This window comes from Pleurodeles waltl, chromosome 3_2 (genome assembly GCF_031143425.1).
Source record: "Pleurodeles waltl isolate 20211129_DDA chromosome 3_2, aPleWal1.hap1.20221129, whole genome shotgun sequence".
Lineage (NCBI taxonomy): Eukaryota > Metazoa > Chordata > Amphibia > Caudata > Salamandridae > Pleurodeles > Pleurodeles waltl.
The window spans coordinates 100,064,372-100,080,970 of NC_090441.1; the positions used below are offsets into that span (position 1 = coordinate 100,064,372).

Here is a 16,599-nt window from a genome sequence, read left to right on the forward strand (position 1 = left end):
CAGGTAAGTACCCGCGTCTTCGGAGGGCAGACCAGGGGGGTTTTGTAGGGCACCGGGGGGGACACAAGCCCACACAGAAATTTCACCCTCAGCAGCGCGGGGGCGGCCGGGTGCAGTGTAGAAACAAGCGTCGGGTTTGTAATGGAAGTCAATGGGAGATCTAGGGATCTCTTCAGCGCTGCAGGCAGGCAAGGGGGGGGGTTCCTCGGGGAAAACTCCACTTGGTCAAGGGAGAGGGACACCTGGGGGTCACTCCTCCAGTGAAAGTCCGGTCCTTCAGGTCCTGGGGGCTGCGGGTGCAGGGTCTCTCCCAGGGGTCGGGACTTAGGATTCAAAGAGTCGCGGTCAGGGGAAGCCTCGGGATTCCCTCTGCAGGCGGCGCTGTGGGGGTTCAGGGGGGACAGGTTTTGGTACTCACAGTATCAGAGTAGTCCTGGGGTCCCGCCTGAGGTGTCGGATCTCCACCAGCCGAGTCGGGGTCGCCGGGTGCAGTGTTGCAAGTCTCACGCTTCTTGCGGGGAGCTTGCAGGGTTCTTTAAGGCTGCTGGAAACAAAGTTGCAGCTTTTCTTGGAGCAGGTCCGCTGTCCTCGGGAGTTTCTTGTCTTTTCGAAGCAGGGGCAGTCCTCAGAGGATGTCGAGGTCGCTGGTCCCTTTGGAAGGCGTCGCTGGAGCAGGATCTTTGGAAGGCAGGAGACAGGCCGGTGAGTTTCTGGAGCCAAGGCAGTTGTCGTCTTCTGGTCTTCCGCTGCAGGGGTTTTCAGCTGGGCAGTCCTTCTTCTTGTAGTTGCAGGAATCTAATTTTCTAGGGTTCAGGGTAGCCCTTAAATACTAAATTTAAGGGCGTGTTTAGGTCTGGGGGGTTAGTAGCCAATGGCTACTAGCCCTGAGGGTGGGTACACCCTCTTTGTGCCTCCTCCCAAGGGGAGGGGGTCACGATCCTAACCCTATTGGGGGAATCCTCCATCTGCAAGATGGAGGATTTCTAAAAGTTAGAGTCACTTCAGCTCAGGACACCTTAGGGGCTGTCCTGACTGGCCAGTGACTCCTCCTTGTTTTTCTCATTATTTTCTCCGGCCTTGCCGCCAAAAGTGGGGCCTGGCCGGAGGGGGCGGGCAACTCCACTAGCTGGAGTGTCCTGCTGGGTTGGCACAAAGGAGGTGAGCCTTTGAGGCTCACCGCCAGGTGTGACAATTCCTGCCTGGGGGAGGTGTTAGCATCTCCACCCAGTGCAGGCTTTGTTACTGGCCTCAGAGTGACAAAGGCACTCTCCCCATGGGGCCAGCAACATGTCTCGGTTTGTGGCAGGCTGCTAAAACTAGTCAGCCTACACAGATAGTCGGTTAAGTTTCAGGGGGCACCTCTAAGGTGCCCTCTGGGGTGTATTTGACAATAAAATGTACACTGGCATCAGTGTGCATTTATTGTGCTGAGAAGTTTGATACCAAACTTCCCAGTTTTCAGTGTAGCCATTAAGGTGCTGTGGAGTTCGTGTTTGACAGACTCCCAGACCATATACTCTTATGGCTACCCTGCACTTACAATGTCTAAGGTTTTGTTTAGACACTGTAGGGGTACCATGCTCATGCACTGGTACCCTCACCTATGGTATAGTGCACCCTGCCTTAGGGCTGTAAGGCCTGCTAGAGGGGTGTCTTACCTATACTGCATAGGCAGTGAGAGGCTGGCATGGCACCCTGAGGGGAGTGCCATGTCGACTTACTCATTTTGTTCTCACTAGCACACACAGGCTTGTAAGCAGTGTGTCTGTGCTGAGTGAGGGGTCTCTAGGGTGGCATAAGACATGCTGCAGCCCTTAGAGACCTTCCTTGGCATCAGGGCCCTTGGTACTAGAAGACCCAGTTACAAGGGACTTATCTGAATGCCAGGGTGTGCCAATTGTGGATACAATGGTACATTTTAGGTGAAGGAACACTGGTGCTGGGGCCTGGTTAGCAGGGTCCCAGCACTCTTCTCAGTCAAGTCAGCATCAGTATCAGGCAAAAAGTGGGGGGTAACTGCAACAGGGAGCCATTTCTTTACACAAGCCCCCCCCAGCCCACAGGCCAGGAGACTCAGCCCAAGCTGGGAGAGTCTTCCTAGTCTGTCAGGCGAGGAAGAGTAGGAGAAATAGGCTGGTTAGTTGCAGGGCCTACTCTGCCTTACATCCTTCTGTTCAGGTCATTCCCTTTGGGGAACTGACCTACTTCCACAGTGATAGGACCTAGTCTGAATTGCCTCTTGTCTGCCTCTTCAATGTCTCCACCCATTCTTTCTATTTTGGTCTTAGAGGTATCCACCTCTGCTAACTTTATCTTGGCCAGGGTTACCCCTAGCTTACCCAGAGAGGTTACCCAGAGCTGGAGTAACCCCACCATGACCAATAGGGTCAGGGGGCCTAAATTGCTATTTGGCATGGGGTCAGACCACCATGCTAAGGATAGTGCAGCCATAAAGGCTAACACCCAGCAGAGGCCACTGACAGCTGTCAGTGCCCAGAACCACACCTTTAGCTCTTCACCTAAAAGGGAAGGGGCTAAGTTACAGGCTTCTTTGGGTTCAGGTTGCCTGTCTGCTGTATTGGAGTGGGGGGTTACCACATCTTGTAGTAAACACCCTTCTTCCACTCTTTCTTCTGTTAGCTGAGGAGCCACCCACTCAGGTTTAACAGTTGCCTGACTAGCCAGGACTTCTTGTGGGTCAGGTTGGACTTTATCAGGGCCATTTTTGGAGTTCTCCCCTACTGGAGCAGAATCTCCTTGGCTTGCTGTAACCTTGGCTAAAGGTTGTCCACCCTTCCTACTCTGTTTTCTTTTCTTCTTCTTCTGGGGCCTGCTTGCATTTACTGCAGAGGCAGGACTTCCAGAATCCTTGGGAGAGGACTGGCACTGTACCAGTTTCTCTCTTGGGCTCTGACTAACCTCTGGGTAGTCATTTCCAAGGAGACAATCAAGGGGGAGGTCGGTACTGACTACTATCCTTCTCCAGCTAAGAGTGCCACCCACTTCTATGGGCACTAAAGCCACAGGCCTCTTAGTGACCCTGTCTAGGCTAACTCTTACCCTGGCAGTCTCACCTGGGATGTACTGGTTTGAGAGCACCAGCCTGTCATGCACAATAGTGTGACTGGCACAAGTGTCTCTCAGGGCAGTGGTTGGTGGAAGTGTCTACTTCCCTCTGGAATCTCCAACTCACCTGTTGGGCCCTGTTTCCAGTTGAAGGCTATGAAGACCTCCTCATCTGAGGAGTCATCTCCCATGGCTACACTGGTTACCCCAGGAATTTTGTTCTGGGGTTTGTTTTTGGGACAAGAAGTGTCCTTGGTGTGGTGCCCCGACTGTTTACAGTTGTGGCACCAGGCCTTAGTGGCATCCCAGTTCTTACCCTGGTACCCACCTTTGTTTTGGGTTGTGTCTTGGGGCCCACCCACCTGTTCTGGTTTTTGGGGGCCTACAGAGGACTCTTTTTCTTTGTTTCTAGTGTCACCCACTTTTTCCTGGGGAGTTTTTGTAACCCCTTTCTTTTGGTCACCCCCAGTGGAAGTTTTGGTTACTCTAGTCTTGACCCAGTGGTCTGCCTTCTTTCCCAATTCTTGGGGAGAAATTGGACCTAGGTCTACCAGATACTGATGCAACTTTTCATTGAAGCAGTTACTTAAAATGTGTTCTTTCATAAACAAATTATAAAGCCCAACATAGTCACACACTTCATTTCCAGTTAACCAACCATCCAGTGTTTTTACTGAGTAGTCTACAAAATCAACCCAGGTCTGGCTCGAGGATTTTTGAGCCCCCCTGAATCTAATTCTATACTCCTCAGTGGAGAATCCAAAGCCCTCAATCAGGGTACCCTTCATGAGGTCATAAGATTCTGCATCTTTTCCAGAGAGTGTGAGGAGTCTATCCCTACACTTTCCAGTGAACATTTCCCAAAGGAGAGCACCCCAGTGAGATCTGTTCACTTTTCTGGTTACACAAGCCCTCTCAAAAGCTGTGAACCATTTGGTGATGTCATCACCAGCTTCATATTTTGTTACAATCCCTTTGGGGATTTTTAGGATGTCAGGAGAATCTCTGACCCTATTTAAGTTGCTGCCACCATCGATGGGACCTAGGCCCATCTCTTTTCTTTCCCTTTCTATGGCTAGGAGCTGCTTTTCCAAAGCCAATCTTTTGACCATCTTGGCTAACAGGGGGTCATCTTCACTGAGAGCATCCTCAGTGATTTCAGAAATGCTGGACCCTCCTGTGAGGGAAGCAACATTTCTGACTATCATTTTTGGAGACAGGGCTTGAGAGGCCCTGGTCTCTCTATTTAGGACTGGAAGGGGGGAATTGCCCTCCAAGTCACTAATTTCTTCCTCTGTGAAGTCATCCTCAGAGGGGTTGGCTTTTTCAAACTCTGCCAACAGCTCCTGGAGCTGAATTTTGGTAGGTCTGGAGCCAATGGTTATTTTTTTGATATTACAGAGAGACCTTAGCTCCCTCATCTTAAGATGGAGGTAAGGTGTGGTGTCGAGTTCCACCACCTGCATCTCTGTATCAGACATTATTCTGCTAAGAGTTGGAATACTTTTTTAAGAATCTAAAACTGTTTCTAGAATCTAATTCAAACTTTTAACAAACTTTTAAACTCTAAAAAGACAATGCTAAACAGGGACTTAACACACAAGGCCCTAGCAGGACTTTTAAGAATTTAGAAAACTTTTCAAATTGCAACAATCAATTTCTAATGACAATTTTGGAATTTGTCGTGTGATCAGGTATTGGCTGAGTAGTCCAGCAAATGCAAAGTCTTGTACCCCACCGCTGATCCACCAATGTAGGAAGTTGGCTCTGTATGTGCTATTTCAAAGTAAGGAATAGCATGCACAGAGTCCAAGGGTTCCCCTTAGAGGTAAGATAGTGGCAAAAAGAGATAATACTAATGCTCTATTTTGTGGTAGTGTGGTCGAGCAGTAGGCTTATCCAAGGAGTAGTGTTAAGCATTTGTTGTACATACACATAGACAATAAATGAGGTACACACACTCAGAGACAAATCCAGCCAATAGGTTTTTATATAGAAAAATATCTTTTCTTAGTTTATTTTAAGAACCACAGGTTCAAATTCTACATGTAATATCTCATTCGAAAGGTATTGCAGGTAAGTACTTTAGGAACTTCAAATCATCAAAATTGCATGTATACTTTTCAAGTTATTCACAAATAGCTGTTTTAAAAGTGGACACTTAGTGCAATTTTCACAGTTCCTGGGGGAGGTAAGTATTTGTTAGGTTAACCAGGTAAGTAAGACACTTACAGGGCTTAGTTCTTGGTCCAAGGTAGCCCACCGTTGGGGGTTCAGAGCAACCCCAAAGTCACCACACCAGCAGCTCAGGGCCGGTCAGGTGCAGAGTTCAAAGTGGTGCCCAAAACACATAGGCTAGAATGGAGAGAAGGGGGTGCCCCGGTTCCGGTCTGCTTGCAGGTAAGTACCCGCGTCTTCGGAGGGCAGACCAGGGGGGTTTTGTAGGGCACCGGGGGGGACACAAGCCCACACAGAAATTTCACCCTCAGCAGCGCGGGGGCGGCCGGGTGCAGTGTAGAAACAAGCGTCGGGTTTGTAATGGAAGTCAATGGGAGATCTAGGGATCTCTTCAGCGCTGCAGGCAGGCAAGGGGGGGGTTCCTCGGGGAAACCTCCACTTGGTCAAGGGAGAGGGACACCTGGGGGTCACTCCTCCAGTGAAAGTCCGGTCCTTCAGGTCCTGGGGGCTGCGGGTGCAGGGTCTCTCCCAGGGGTCGGGACTTAGGATTCAAAGAGTCGCGGTCAGGGGAAGCCTCGGGATTCCCTCTGCAGGCGGCGCTGTGGGGGCTCAGGGGGGACAGGTTTTGGTACTCACAGTATCAGAGTAGTCCTGGGGTCCCGCCTGAGGTGTCGGATCTCCACCAGCCGAGTCGGGGTCGCCGGGTGCAGTGTTGCAAGTCTCACGCTTCTTGCGGGGAGCTTGCAGGGTTCTTTAAGGCTGCTGGAAACAAAGTTGCAGCTTTTCTTGGAGCAGGTCCGCTGTCCTCGGGAGTTTCTTGTCTTTTCGAAGCAGGGGCAGTCCTCAGAGGATGTCGAGGTCGCTGGTCCCTTTGGAAGGCGTCGCTGGAGCAGGATCTTTGGAAGGCAGGAGACAGGCCGGTGAGTTTCTGGAGCCAAGGCAGTTGTCGTCTTCTGGTCTTCCGCTGCAGGGGTTTTCAGCTGGGCAGTCCTTCTTCTTGTAGTTGCAGGAATCTAATTTTCTAGGGTTCAGGGTAGCCCTTAAATACTAAATTTAAGGGCGTGTTTAGGTCTGGGGGGTTAGTAGCCAATGGCTACTAGCCCTGAGGGTGGGTACACCCTCTTTGTGCCTCCTCCCAAGGGGAGGGGGTCACGATCCTAACCCTATTGGGGGAATCCTCCATCTGCAAGATGGAGGATTTCTAAAAGTTAGAGTCACTTCAGCTCAGGACACCTTAGGGGCTGTCCTGACTGGCCAGTGACTCCTCCTTGTTTTTCTCATTATTTTCTCCGGCCTTGCCACCAAAAGTGGGGCCTGGCCGGAGGGGGCGGGCAACTCCACTAGCTGGAGTGTCCTGCTGGGTTGGCACAAAGGAGGTGAGCCTTTGAGGCTCACCGCCAGGTGTGACAATTCCTGCCTGGGGGAGGTGTTAGCATCTCCACCCAGTGCAGGCTTTGTTACTGGCCTCAGAGTGACAAAGGCACTCTCCCCATGGGGCCAGCAACATGTCTCGGTTTGTGGCAGGCTGCTAAAACTAGTCAGCCTACACAGATAGTCGGTTAAGTTTCAGGGGGCACCTCTAAGGTGCCCTCTGGGGTGTATTTGACAATAAAATGTACACTGGCATCAGTGTGCATTTATTGTGCTGAGAAGTTTGATACCAAACTTCCCAGTTTTCAGTGTAGCCATTAAGGTGCTGTGGAGTTCGTGTTTGACAGACTCCCAGACCATATACTCTTATGGCTACCCTGCACTTACAATGTCTAAGGTTTTGTTTAGACACTGTAGGGGTACCATGCTCATGCACTGGTACCCTCACCTATGGTATAGTGCACCCTGCCTTAGGGCTGTAAGGCCTGCTAGAGGGGTGTCTTACCTATACTGCATAGGCAGTGAGAGGCTGGCATGGCACCCTGAGGGGAGTGCCATGTCGACTTACTCATTTTGTTCTCACTAGCACACACAGGCTTGTAAGCAGTGTGTCTGTGCTGAGTGAGGGGTCTCTAGGGTGGCATAAGACATGCTGCAGCCCTTAGAGACCTTCCTTGGCATCAGGGCCCTTGGTACTAGAAGTACCAGTTACAAGGGACTTATCTGAATGCCAGGGTGTGCCAATTGTGGATACAATGGTACATTTTAGGTGAAGGAACACTGGTGCTGGGGCCTGGTTAGCAGGGTCCCAGCACACTTCTCAGTCAAGTCAGCATCAGTATCAGGCAAAAAGTGGGGGGTAACTGCAACAGGGAGCCATTTCTTTACACCTCACTTGGAGGCTTTGCTTGTAGGATGGGTGTGTCCAATCTGGTGGCACTGTAATCCTATGCGGTGTCAGTGGCAACGGTGGGATGCTTGTATTAATAGGCTCCAAAGCATCAAATGAGGGTATCACTACAATGTATGAAAAAGTGGCTGTTGTGAAGGAGAACACCGACTATTTCGGTCCTTAATAATTCAACCTCTTTTTCTGGAAGAGTGCTACAACCTCCTTGTGATCTTGGAACAACACAAATTGTGCTGAAATAATAACAAGCAGATTAATAATGAGAACTGGGGCAAAACTGAAATTTTTCGTTTTGATGCTTCATGCACTTTAATATCACATTAACCTCAAAATGATCTCACAAATAACAAACGGCATTTCCGAACCTAACCACTAGATGGCAGAATAACGCTGAGGATGTGAATCCACACAGGTTCACGTTAACAGTTGCACTATTTATGCGCAGAACACACTACAAAACTAGCAGAAAACAGCTGCCAAAACAGGCAGCATTGTAAGCTGGAAGTGACTGCCTAGAGACTTTTTTCCCTGCCCATTTGGGTGAGTGGTCCTAAACCAATCACATTTAAATACATTCATGATTCCTACTTTGGCAAGAAATGTCAACTATGTCAACATTAATTTCACAAAACCCAGGCACAATGGGAACAGAAAGGACTTTAAGTCGGAAACTGCTGGTGATGTCTACAATGAAAGCAAACATGCAAGAAACCCTTGCTGATGTCACTAATGGGTGGGGCTCTAAGGGCTTTACTGAACGGCAAAGTGTCCATTCACAACACTGCTTGGGCGATGTCTATGCTGATAGGGCTAGTTCGGAATAATGCCTTCAGTAATTCACTGGATTGGATAAGCAGCCTCTAACCTTTTTGTAGTGAGAACTACTTTTGATCAGTGACAATCATTGTGAACTACTAAAGGCCAAGCAACTCATGCACTGTCTAACACCTACAGTTATAGGCGCTATGCAAGCAAAGGGCTTCTGGGTGCATTAGAAATAAGTGCTGGCGCTACTATTTGAAAGCTCTTGGCCACGCTGTGCTTGGTAATGTGATTTAGGCAGGTGGGAGCTGTTGGTGGAATAAACAATTCCACTTTCTACAGATTTACTTCCCTACAGTTCACCTGCCACGCTGTCTTTACCACTAAAGATGCGTCCATTGGTGCGGCAGGTGAAGTGGCACCAGGGCCCACTGAACCCTGATTATTGCTGTGTTTTATCATTCAAAGAGCAGCAGCTGGGGGGCTTTTCCTTCCTTACACTGGGGCCCATGACACAGTGGCTATGCTACTGCTCAGCAGACCGCCACTCACCAACGCTAGCAGTTGAGTGATTTGAACTATGGACTTTGCAGCATGACAAAACTCCCGTCACCGAGGAGTAAGAACACCACCAGGGGAGTGCCAGGCCTCCTCGGCACTGGAATGATATTCTGAGATAAAGTCAAGTGATCTGATAAGAGAAAGGGTGTCTCAAGAATGAGGAGACCTAGCGCGAGGGTCCTGGTTCCTGCCGGAAGTGCAGCAGACAGAACCTAGGTCCAGGAGTTGGAAATGTAAAGTTTGATTATAGTCGTGACAGAGTGACAACTTTTCAATCAAGAACCAGGAGCCCTAGGATATGTGGGTCACTTACTGCAGTCGTCCCCACTTGTGCCACTTTAAGTGGGATGGTCTAGACTCGTATTTACAACGTGGAACGCTACAGGCCAATCATTCTTATCCAAAAACCCCCCCTTTTGACTCTCTAAAGTTGTAATAAAGAACTCAGTTTCAGCAATCCCTCATAGTACTCTGCCACTGTCCAATACATTTGCCATCGAGGAGGATGCTGAAAAACTCCCTTATTTCACATGCAAGGCACGACTGTGTGAGGTCCTGCGAAACCATTCCCACTTCCTGTCCACTCGCACTGCAGATATGTTCTGTTGTTAAGTCAGAGGTAAAAAGACATCCCTTCTGCAGCCGTCACTGGAAGAGCACACCTCAAAAGTCCCCTTGTCAGTAACAGCCGTATTCATGTTGTGTTTCCTATGGTGGGTTTGGACTCACTCACATGTACACAGTTACTCTTCCGTGAAATTGTACGTGTATGTTTTTTCTGAACTATAATTTTCTTTTTTAGTTGAATGGAAAACAAAAAAACACAGTGAAATTACCATTCACGGTGGTCTTCTGGTGTTACGGTACTTGTAAAGGATACCGTAACAATATTTATGAGGGCCTTGCACTGTGCCGAAATAAGCCATGGGCCTAAATCGTCTGGTGATTCCATTCTCACCCCATCCCTTATCTCCCCCCGCCCCGTACTTGGATGTATTCTTTTGGATGACCTCAGTGAGGCTCATCCTCCTAAGATCAGAGTCTGGCACAATGCGGAGCCCGGTGCTAGGCCTCTTCGGGGATTGGTTTCCCAGTCTCTACTGCTCTGCCTCCGTCCAATGACTGGGCTCTCTTTTAAGACTGCTGTGCTATGCTGCTGCTAGGTGCCACACCGTCCTATGAGCAAGCCGAAGCCCGGCCCGAGCTTGGAGCCAGCAGGCAGCGTCACAAAATGTTCCCGAGCGCAGTTTCGGGCTGCGCAAGGTAGGAGGCGCTGTGCCTGTGATGATGGGATTTTGAAAGGTGTAGCCCACCCTCCCTCAGCTGAGCCATCAGCAGCTGGTATGGGTGAGAGACGTAGGTGTTAATTTACACAGAAGTAGTATTACAGCTAAAATATGATATATAAATATGCAAAATGTTAACTACATAGTGTTAATTTACTGTAGAAATGACACGGCCTTGTTAGTGAAGTTACAAGGTCGCGAGCTACTCCGAGGGGGGTGGCGAGCTACTGATAGCTCACAATCGACCGGTTTGAGATTCCCGGATTCCAGGATGTCTCTGCCAGTGTCCCTAGGTTAGAACCTCTCCATATGACGTCACAGCTAAGATGACTCAGCTAATGTCCTTCATTTACAATGTCTCTATTGGCGTCACTGCTAGACAATGTCTCTTCTGTCGTTCTTAGTTTAGCATGTCTCTATAAACATTGCTGCTTAGAGGATGTCTCTGTTGATGTCCTTCATTTAGAATGTCTCTAGTGACGTCACTGATTAGAGGATGTCTCTGCTGATGGCCCTCGTGCAGAATGTCTCTGTTGACGTCGCTGCTAAAGGATATCTCTGCCGTCATCCCTAGTTTGGAATGTCTCTAAAAACGTTGCAGATCTCTGTTCCTGTCACCAGGTGAGACTGCCCTTCATTCCACCAAGGGATGTTTTGTCACCAGGACCACCAATTACAATGCTCACAAACTCTCCCGGCTGCTGCTAGCCTCCCTGGGTGGACGCAGGGCCAGGGGTACAGAGCGCTAACATCCTGTCTTGTGACACAGAACTACTGAAGTGGACTCTGGAGGTTCTGTGACTTTGAACACAGCAGCCCTGAAATAAGTGTGCAGTCCTATATATGCAGATTCAAGATTGAGAGGGCTGCAGCTTCAAAGCGCTGTGAATAATTTAGAGATGATGCCAGTCCAACAGGGACGTACATATGCTGGGACCTATAAAGAGTTAACCTTACAGAACAACACAAGGAGCGTAAAATATTGTAAACGGCTTCAAGGCCCACCCCCCTCTGCCCTGCTTCTGCCCACTGAGTGCTTTAGACACTTACCAGTGCGTGATCGAACTTAAATGTGCTGATGTAATACGCCGGGATGTCGGCTGCGGCCAGGGGCTCCGAGATCTGGGCTACAATCCCACATTCATCTGAAGGAGGGAAGACAGCAAACAATCACTGGTGAAGGAATGACAACCGTGGGGCCAATCACCTCTGGGTTACAGTAATGCACAGGAGGGAAGGGAGGCGGACACTCTAGTGCAGGTCACCACAGGCAGGAAGCCTTGTGAGTTACACTCTTGCAGGAACACAGATGTCCCAACAGCTACTCGCTGTGGTACAAGAGCAGTGATGCCGCTCGCAGAAGCGCTCCTGGCTGCACAAACCCACCAACGACACAGTCACAGACAGTGTACACAGGTATTTACACTCATGCATAAGAACAGGTGCTGGCAAGTACACATGTGCACAGATGTCCAAAGGAATAACCAGGTGTAGCTTGTGCCATCCATCACTTGCAGTCTGGCATCCCTGGCCCTATCCCAGCTACTCCCGGTATCAGAGGTTATGAAGGTAGCAACAGAGAAACAAATAAAACAGGGTTTTTTCGTTTCTACTGTTTGCCCTTTTCCCAACTCAGCAACAGCAAATGAGAGGATGCTAAGAGGCAGAAAATGGGACATCCCTTTGATTTCATCTGAATAATAACAGGATCACTGATACACACGCGGATGATACATACCAAAGCCAAGGGGTTGCCCACCAATCCGAACCATCTTCCAGAGTTCTCCAGACGCACTTGTAAATAAAAGATGATTAGGAAACCTTTGAAGATAAAACAAAACATGCAGTCAATACACAGAAGCTGAATCTAACCTGATCCTCGGTTGTACTCCAGTGTGGACTCGACAAGCTCATTATTATTGAGCAGGCAATTATTGAAGCAGTTGGGAGACCCACAGCTGATTTTAGTTTAGGGCAGTAGCCTTCAAAATGTGGGTCGCAAAACCTGTCCGGGGTGGGATGAGGGAGCAGCATGTCCCAGAAGCACCCTCTCAGTATTTAAACTCTCATGCTGTTTTCAGCACTAGCGATGGAAGATTGTAAGCAAGCACAGCTAACATTGAAAACAAGTGAAAAGGAAGCTTAACTCACACAAGGACTTTATAGACAGATCACCATCATTATGTGGTTTAAACTTGCTTAGGTCTTCTTTCCACTTTCAGTTGGGCTTGCTCTAAATGAGAGCTCTCTTGGTCTTAGTGTAGATTCCCAGCCCTGCCAAGTCCACGCATCATGGGTTAGACTAACGCATGTTAGGGCTGGTGTCCACATCGCCGCACTAAAATGTATTTATCACACATCTACAGTCCCAACGTGACCACCCGAGGAACTCTGTAAAACGAGACGCGCTGCAATGCATTGAAGCAAAGAGTGTGCTGTGCTGTGCAGCGAAGTGCTCAGCTCTGTTCTCAGAACATGGTGGCTGCGTTGCTCTTTCAGTCATTCTCATTATCACATCAACTACTTATGTCCTGCGCCAGGCCAGGGAATCAATGATCACTGACCAGGAAGTTCACTACTTCAAATCGACTTTCAGCTTAAATAGAGTTCATGGCGCTGGGAAACATCAATGCTTATTAGCCAATGGGGATGGAGGTACAGCCCAAAATTACAGCCAGTAGAGCGAGGCCTTGCTTGGGGAGGAGGAGCGCAAGCGTCTCATAGATTTCTGTTGTGCAGACTGGTTGATTTAGCTTCGTAAACATTAAAAAAGGACATTAAGTATGCAGGGCTCTACTCAGACAACAGTGCAGGTTGCCCTATAGGACTAATGTTCCAAATACCTAATTGTGTACTATTCCGCCCCCAACCACATACATGTGTTTCACATGACTCTTTCCGCTCTCTACTCTCCCAGTCACCAGCCGGATTCATTTGTTGTTTTCATCAACAGCATTAGTATTACTTGTACTACTGCAGCTGTGGAGTCTGGGGGAGGGGGCATGGTTCTTTCCACTCCAGTCTTCCTGGGATGCCAGGTGAAGGGCACACTGCAATGTTTTTTTTTTTTTTTTTTAAATCGGTTTATTAAACATTGTGCACACACAACAACACGTTTAGTTATTGATAATTTTCCAAATTGTTTACACTCATTTATAAGTCACTACAGCGCAGTTGCGCGGTACAGTTCCAAGAACACCACTGAAAATTATGCAACTTATTAACTAAGGTCACAGCTAGGCACCGCTAATATTATTCCTAATACTGGATACACCAGCCGGAAGGTGGGAGGGATGAATAGGAGATCCGATTGTTGTGGACGGAGGACGGGGCAACACAATTGAGATGTTGGTTGTGAGAATATAATAAGGCATGGAGCCGCTTTAGGGATAAACAAAGCAAGGCTTAAGGTGCATGAAGGCATGGCCCCGGCATGAGCATCCAATAGTGCCACCACATTACGTTAGGAGGGAGTATGAGGAGGTTAGTGTACAGAATGGTTGAAGATGGGGCAGCTGAGGATAACATACTGTAATTATTAAACCGAAGGATAATGCCTCTGCCGTTATTTTATAAAAAAAAAAAAAAACATATTATTATTCTTTCCCCTCTTTTTTCTCTTTTCACTTCTTTCTTTTCTCCCTTATTATTAAGGGGGGTATGTGTCATCCTTTTTTTCAATCGCTACCACGAAAGTGTCCCAGATTTCTGGGCCATCCTGTAGTAGGCCTTTGTATTGCAGTAAGCGTAATGTCTGAGCTTCGGCTTGTGAGCGGCTGTGTAAGTCTCGAAGCCAGGCAGAATGAGATGGTACGTGTGGGGCTTTCCAGTGCGTGGCTATTAAGCGTTTAAAGACAACAAATGCCAAATCAATAAATCTGTGCAGATGTTTATCGCCTTTGGCGCGTTGACTTATGCCAAGTAAACAAGAGTCTAGAGTGGGCGACAGAGTATGAGATGAGATGTCTGCTGTGGCATTTGTAACCCGATGCCAAGCTGAATTTATGGGGTGACAGCTCCATACCATGTGGTGGAAATCTGCTGCTGGAATAGCACATCTAGGGCATGACGGGTTTGCACTCGGGTATATTCTTTGAATGCGGGCCGGAGATAAATATGCCTGATGAATATAATTGAATTGGGTGTAACGCAACCGAGGGTTGCGGGATATTGACCTAATCATTGTGAGAGCCGCAGTCCATATTTTTTGTGGTAATGGTGAAGGGAGGACAGAGTCCCAGTGTGCTTTAGCGAGCGGTAACGCAGAGCAGACTTCCGCTAACAGTACTTTATATAGTTTAGTTATGGTGCCTTTTGCGCTACCCATGGTAAGAATAACGGTGAGTAGTTGGGATTCAGGTGGTTCATTGTTACCAGATCCCCAAAGGTTGTTAAGTAGACGTTTAATGGCGTTATACATCAGAAAGGCTCCTGTGTGCATAACCCCAGCAGCCACTAGGTCCGCGAAAGTACGCATTTTAGAGCTAGAGTAGTAGTCGCCTGCGTTTAGTGTACTTATGTCCCGTGTATAGTGGTTTAATGATAGTGTTTGGGTATTCGGCAACTGGAACAGCGGTAACAGAGGGGAGTAAGGAGCTGAAGGGGTCTTACCTTGAACGTATCTGCGCCAGCAGAAACGAGCTGCGTCTAACAGTATAAGTTTGGAGGGTAGGCGGCTAGGACCAGATAAAAGTGAGGACAGTATCGTTTGCGGGGCCAGATATGCCTGCAGCATTATATATTCGGGGGAGGGGATTTCTTTGAGCCACGTGGATACCCACATCAGCTGAGAGGCTGCTTAGTATCTCTCGAAGTTGAGCATACCCAGACCGCCTGCCTCTTGCGGATATTGTGTTGTAGCTAACGCTACTCTGCGTCTGTCCCTGCCCCAGAGTAAATCGGTTAATAATGAGTGCAGTTTGTTAAAAAACGTCAGTGGCAGACACAGCGGAAGGGCAGCAAAAAAATATAAAAACCTTGGAAGGATGAGCATTTTAGCTATCGCTACACGACCCATGGGAGATAAGGGGAGCGAGCCCCAGAACGACATTGAGCTGCGAGTGGAGCTGAGTGCCCTATCGATATTGCCTTCTTTCAGGTCGGCAATGGAGTGATAAATTTGGATCCCGAGATACTTAAAGGTAGTGTGTGACCATGGGAGTTGATATTGCGGTAATGTCATGTGAAGGTCTGTTAGTATAGGGGTGAGAGGAAAAATACTTGATTTGGACCAATTGACGCGTAGACCAGAGGCCAGGGCAAAGGAATCAAGCATTGATAGCACCCCAGCCATGGAGGCAGAGTAATTACGCAGGTATATCAGGGCGTCATCTGCGTATAAGGATATAATATGATGTGTGTTGGATTCGGGAATGCCCCATAGGTGTGCGTAGCTGCGTAATTTAATTGCTAGTGGTTCCATGGCTATAGCGAATAATAAAGGGGATAATGGGCAACCCTGTTTGGTGTTCTGCCTATGGGAAACGCCTCAGAGATAACACGACCATTTTTGACACGAGCTGTGGGTTTAGAGTAGAGCGTTTTGATCCAACGTAGGAAACCGGGGCCAAATCCAAACGCTTTAAGTGTACGTAGAAGGTAATCCCAGCTCAACGTGTCAAACGCTTTTTCAATGTCTAGGGAGAGGGCTACAGCTTTTGGTTCTGTGTTACTGTGCATTATGTGAAGCAGTCTTCTGATGTTTAAGAAGGTGCTTCTCCCTGGAATAAAGCCAGACTGGTCCGAGTGTATTAAACTTTCTAGATGGGGAAGTAACCTATTTGCCAGTATTTTCCCCAATAATTTACAGTCTGTGTTGAGAAGAGAGAGTGGTCTATATGATTTAACGTCTAAAGGGTCGCGGCCTGCTTTCGGGAGAACGACTATTAGAGCTTTGCGCATGGATTCTGGTAATAGTAATTTATTACGCGCTTCATTGAATACTTCTATGAGTGGCTGCAGAAGATGTGTAGCATGGGAATTAAAGTACTCTGCCGGGAGGCCATCTGAGCCAGGGGTTTTGCCACGTGCCATCTGCGTTAGTGCTGAGCGCAATTCTTCTATTGTAATGGGACCATCCAAGGCGGTGACATTGTCTATAATATGTTGGTTGTGAGAGACAAACGTTAATATGTCAGTTAGTTGCTGCTCCGATGGGGGTGGGGGGAGGTGTATATAGATCACAGTAGTATGTAGAGAAGGCGTCGTTAATTTCAGATTGAGTATTGACAATGACGCCGGAGCTTAAACGTATTGCACCAATAGGTGATGATTGCGAGGGTTGGCGGGTAAGCCACGCCAGTAGTCTACCTGACCTATCCCCTTCAGCGTGTTGCCGTGTCATATAGTGTCTGTAGTCGTGTTTACACAGTCTAGTGTCTGCTTCTCTGTGGGCAGCTTTAAGCGAGTTCAGTCCAGCTAGTGTGGCCTCACCTCTGGAAACCTCGATCTCCGCTTTACGGAGCT

General features: G+C 48.3%; 1 protein-coding gene across 1 annotated transcript in view; it reads right to left on the reverse strand.

Moving 5' to 3' along the window:
• CASTOR2 (cytosolic arginine sensor for mTORC1 subunit 2) overlaps positions 1-16,599 on the reverse strand; it is a 333,451-nt gene that overhangs the window by 15,122 nt on the left and 301,730 nt on the right. Inside the window, exons 7-8 of the mRNA XM_069226913.1 lie at positions 11,873-11,955; positions 11,185-11,279 (exon numbers count right to left, since the gene is read on the reverse strand). Coding sequence (XP_069083014.1) covers positions 11,185-11,279; positions 11,873-11,955 — 178 coding nt within the window. The remainder of the gene's footprint in view (positions 1-11,184; positions 11,280-11,872; positions 11,956-16,599) is intronic.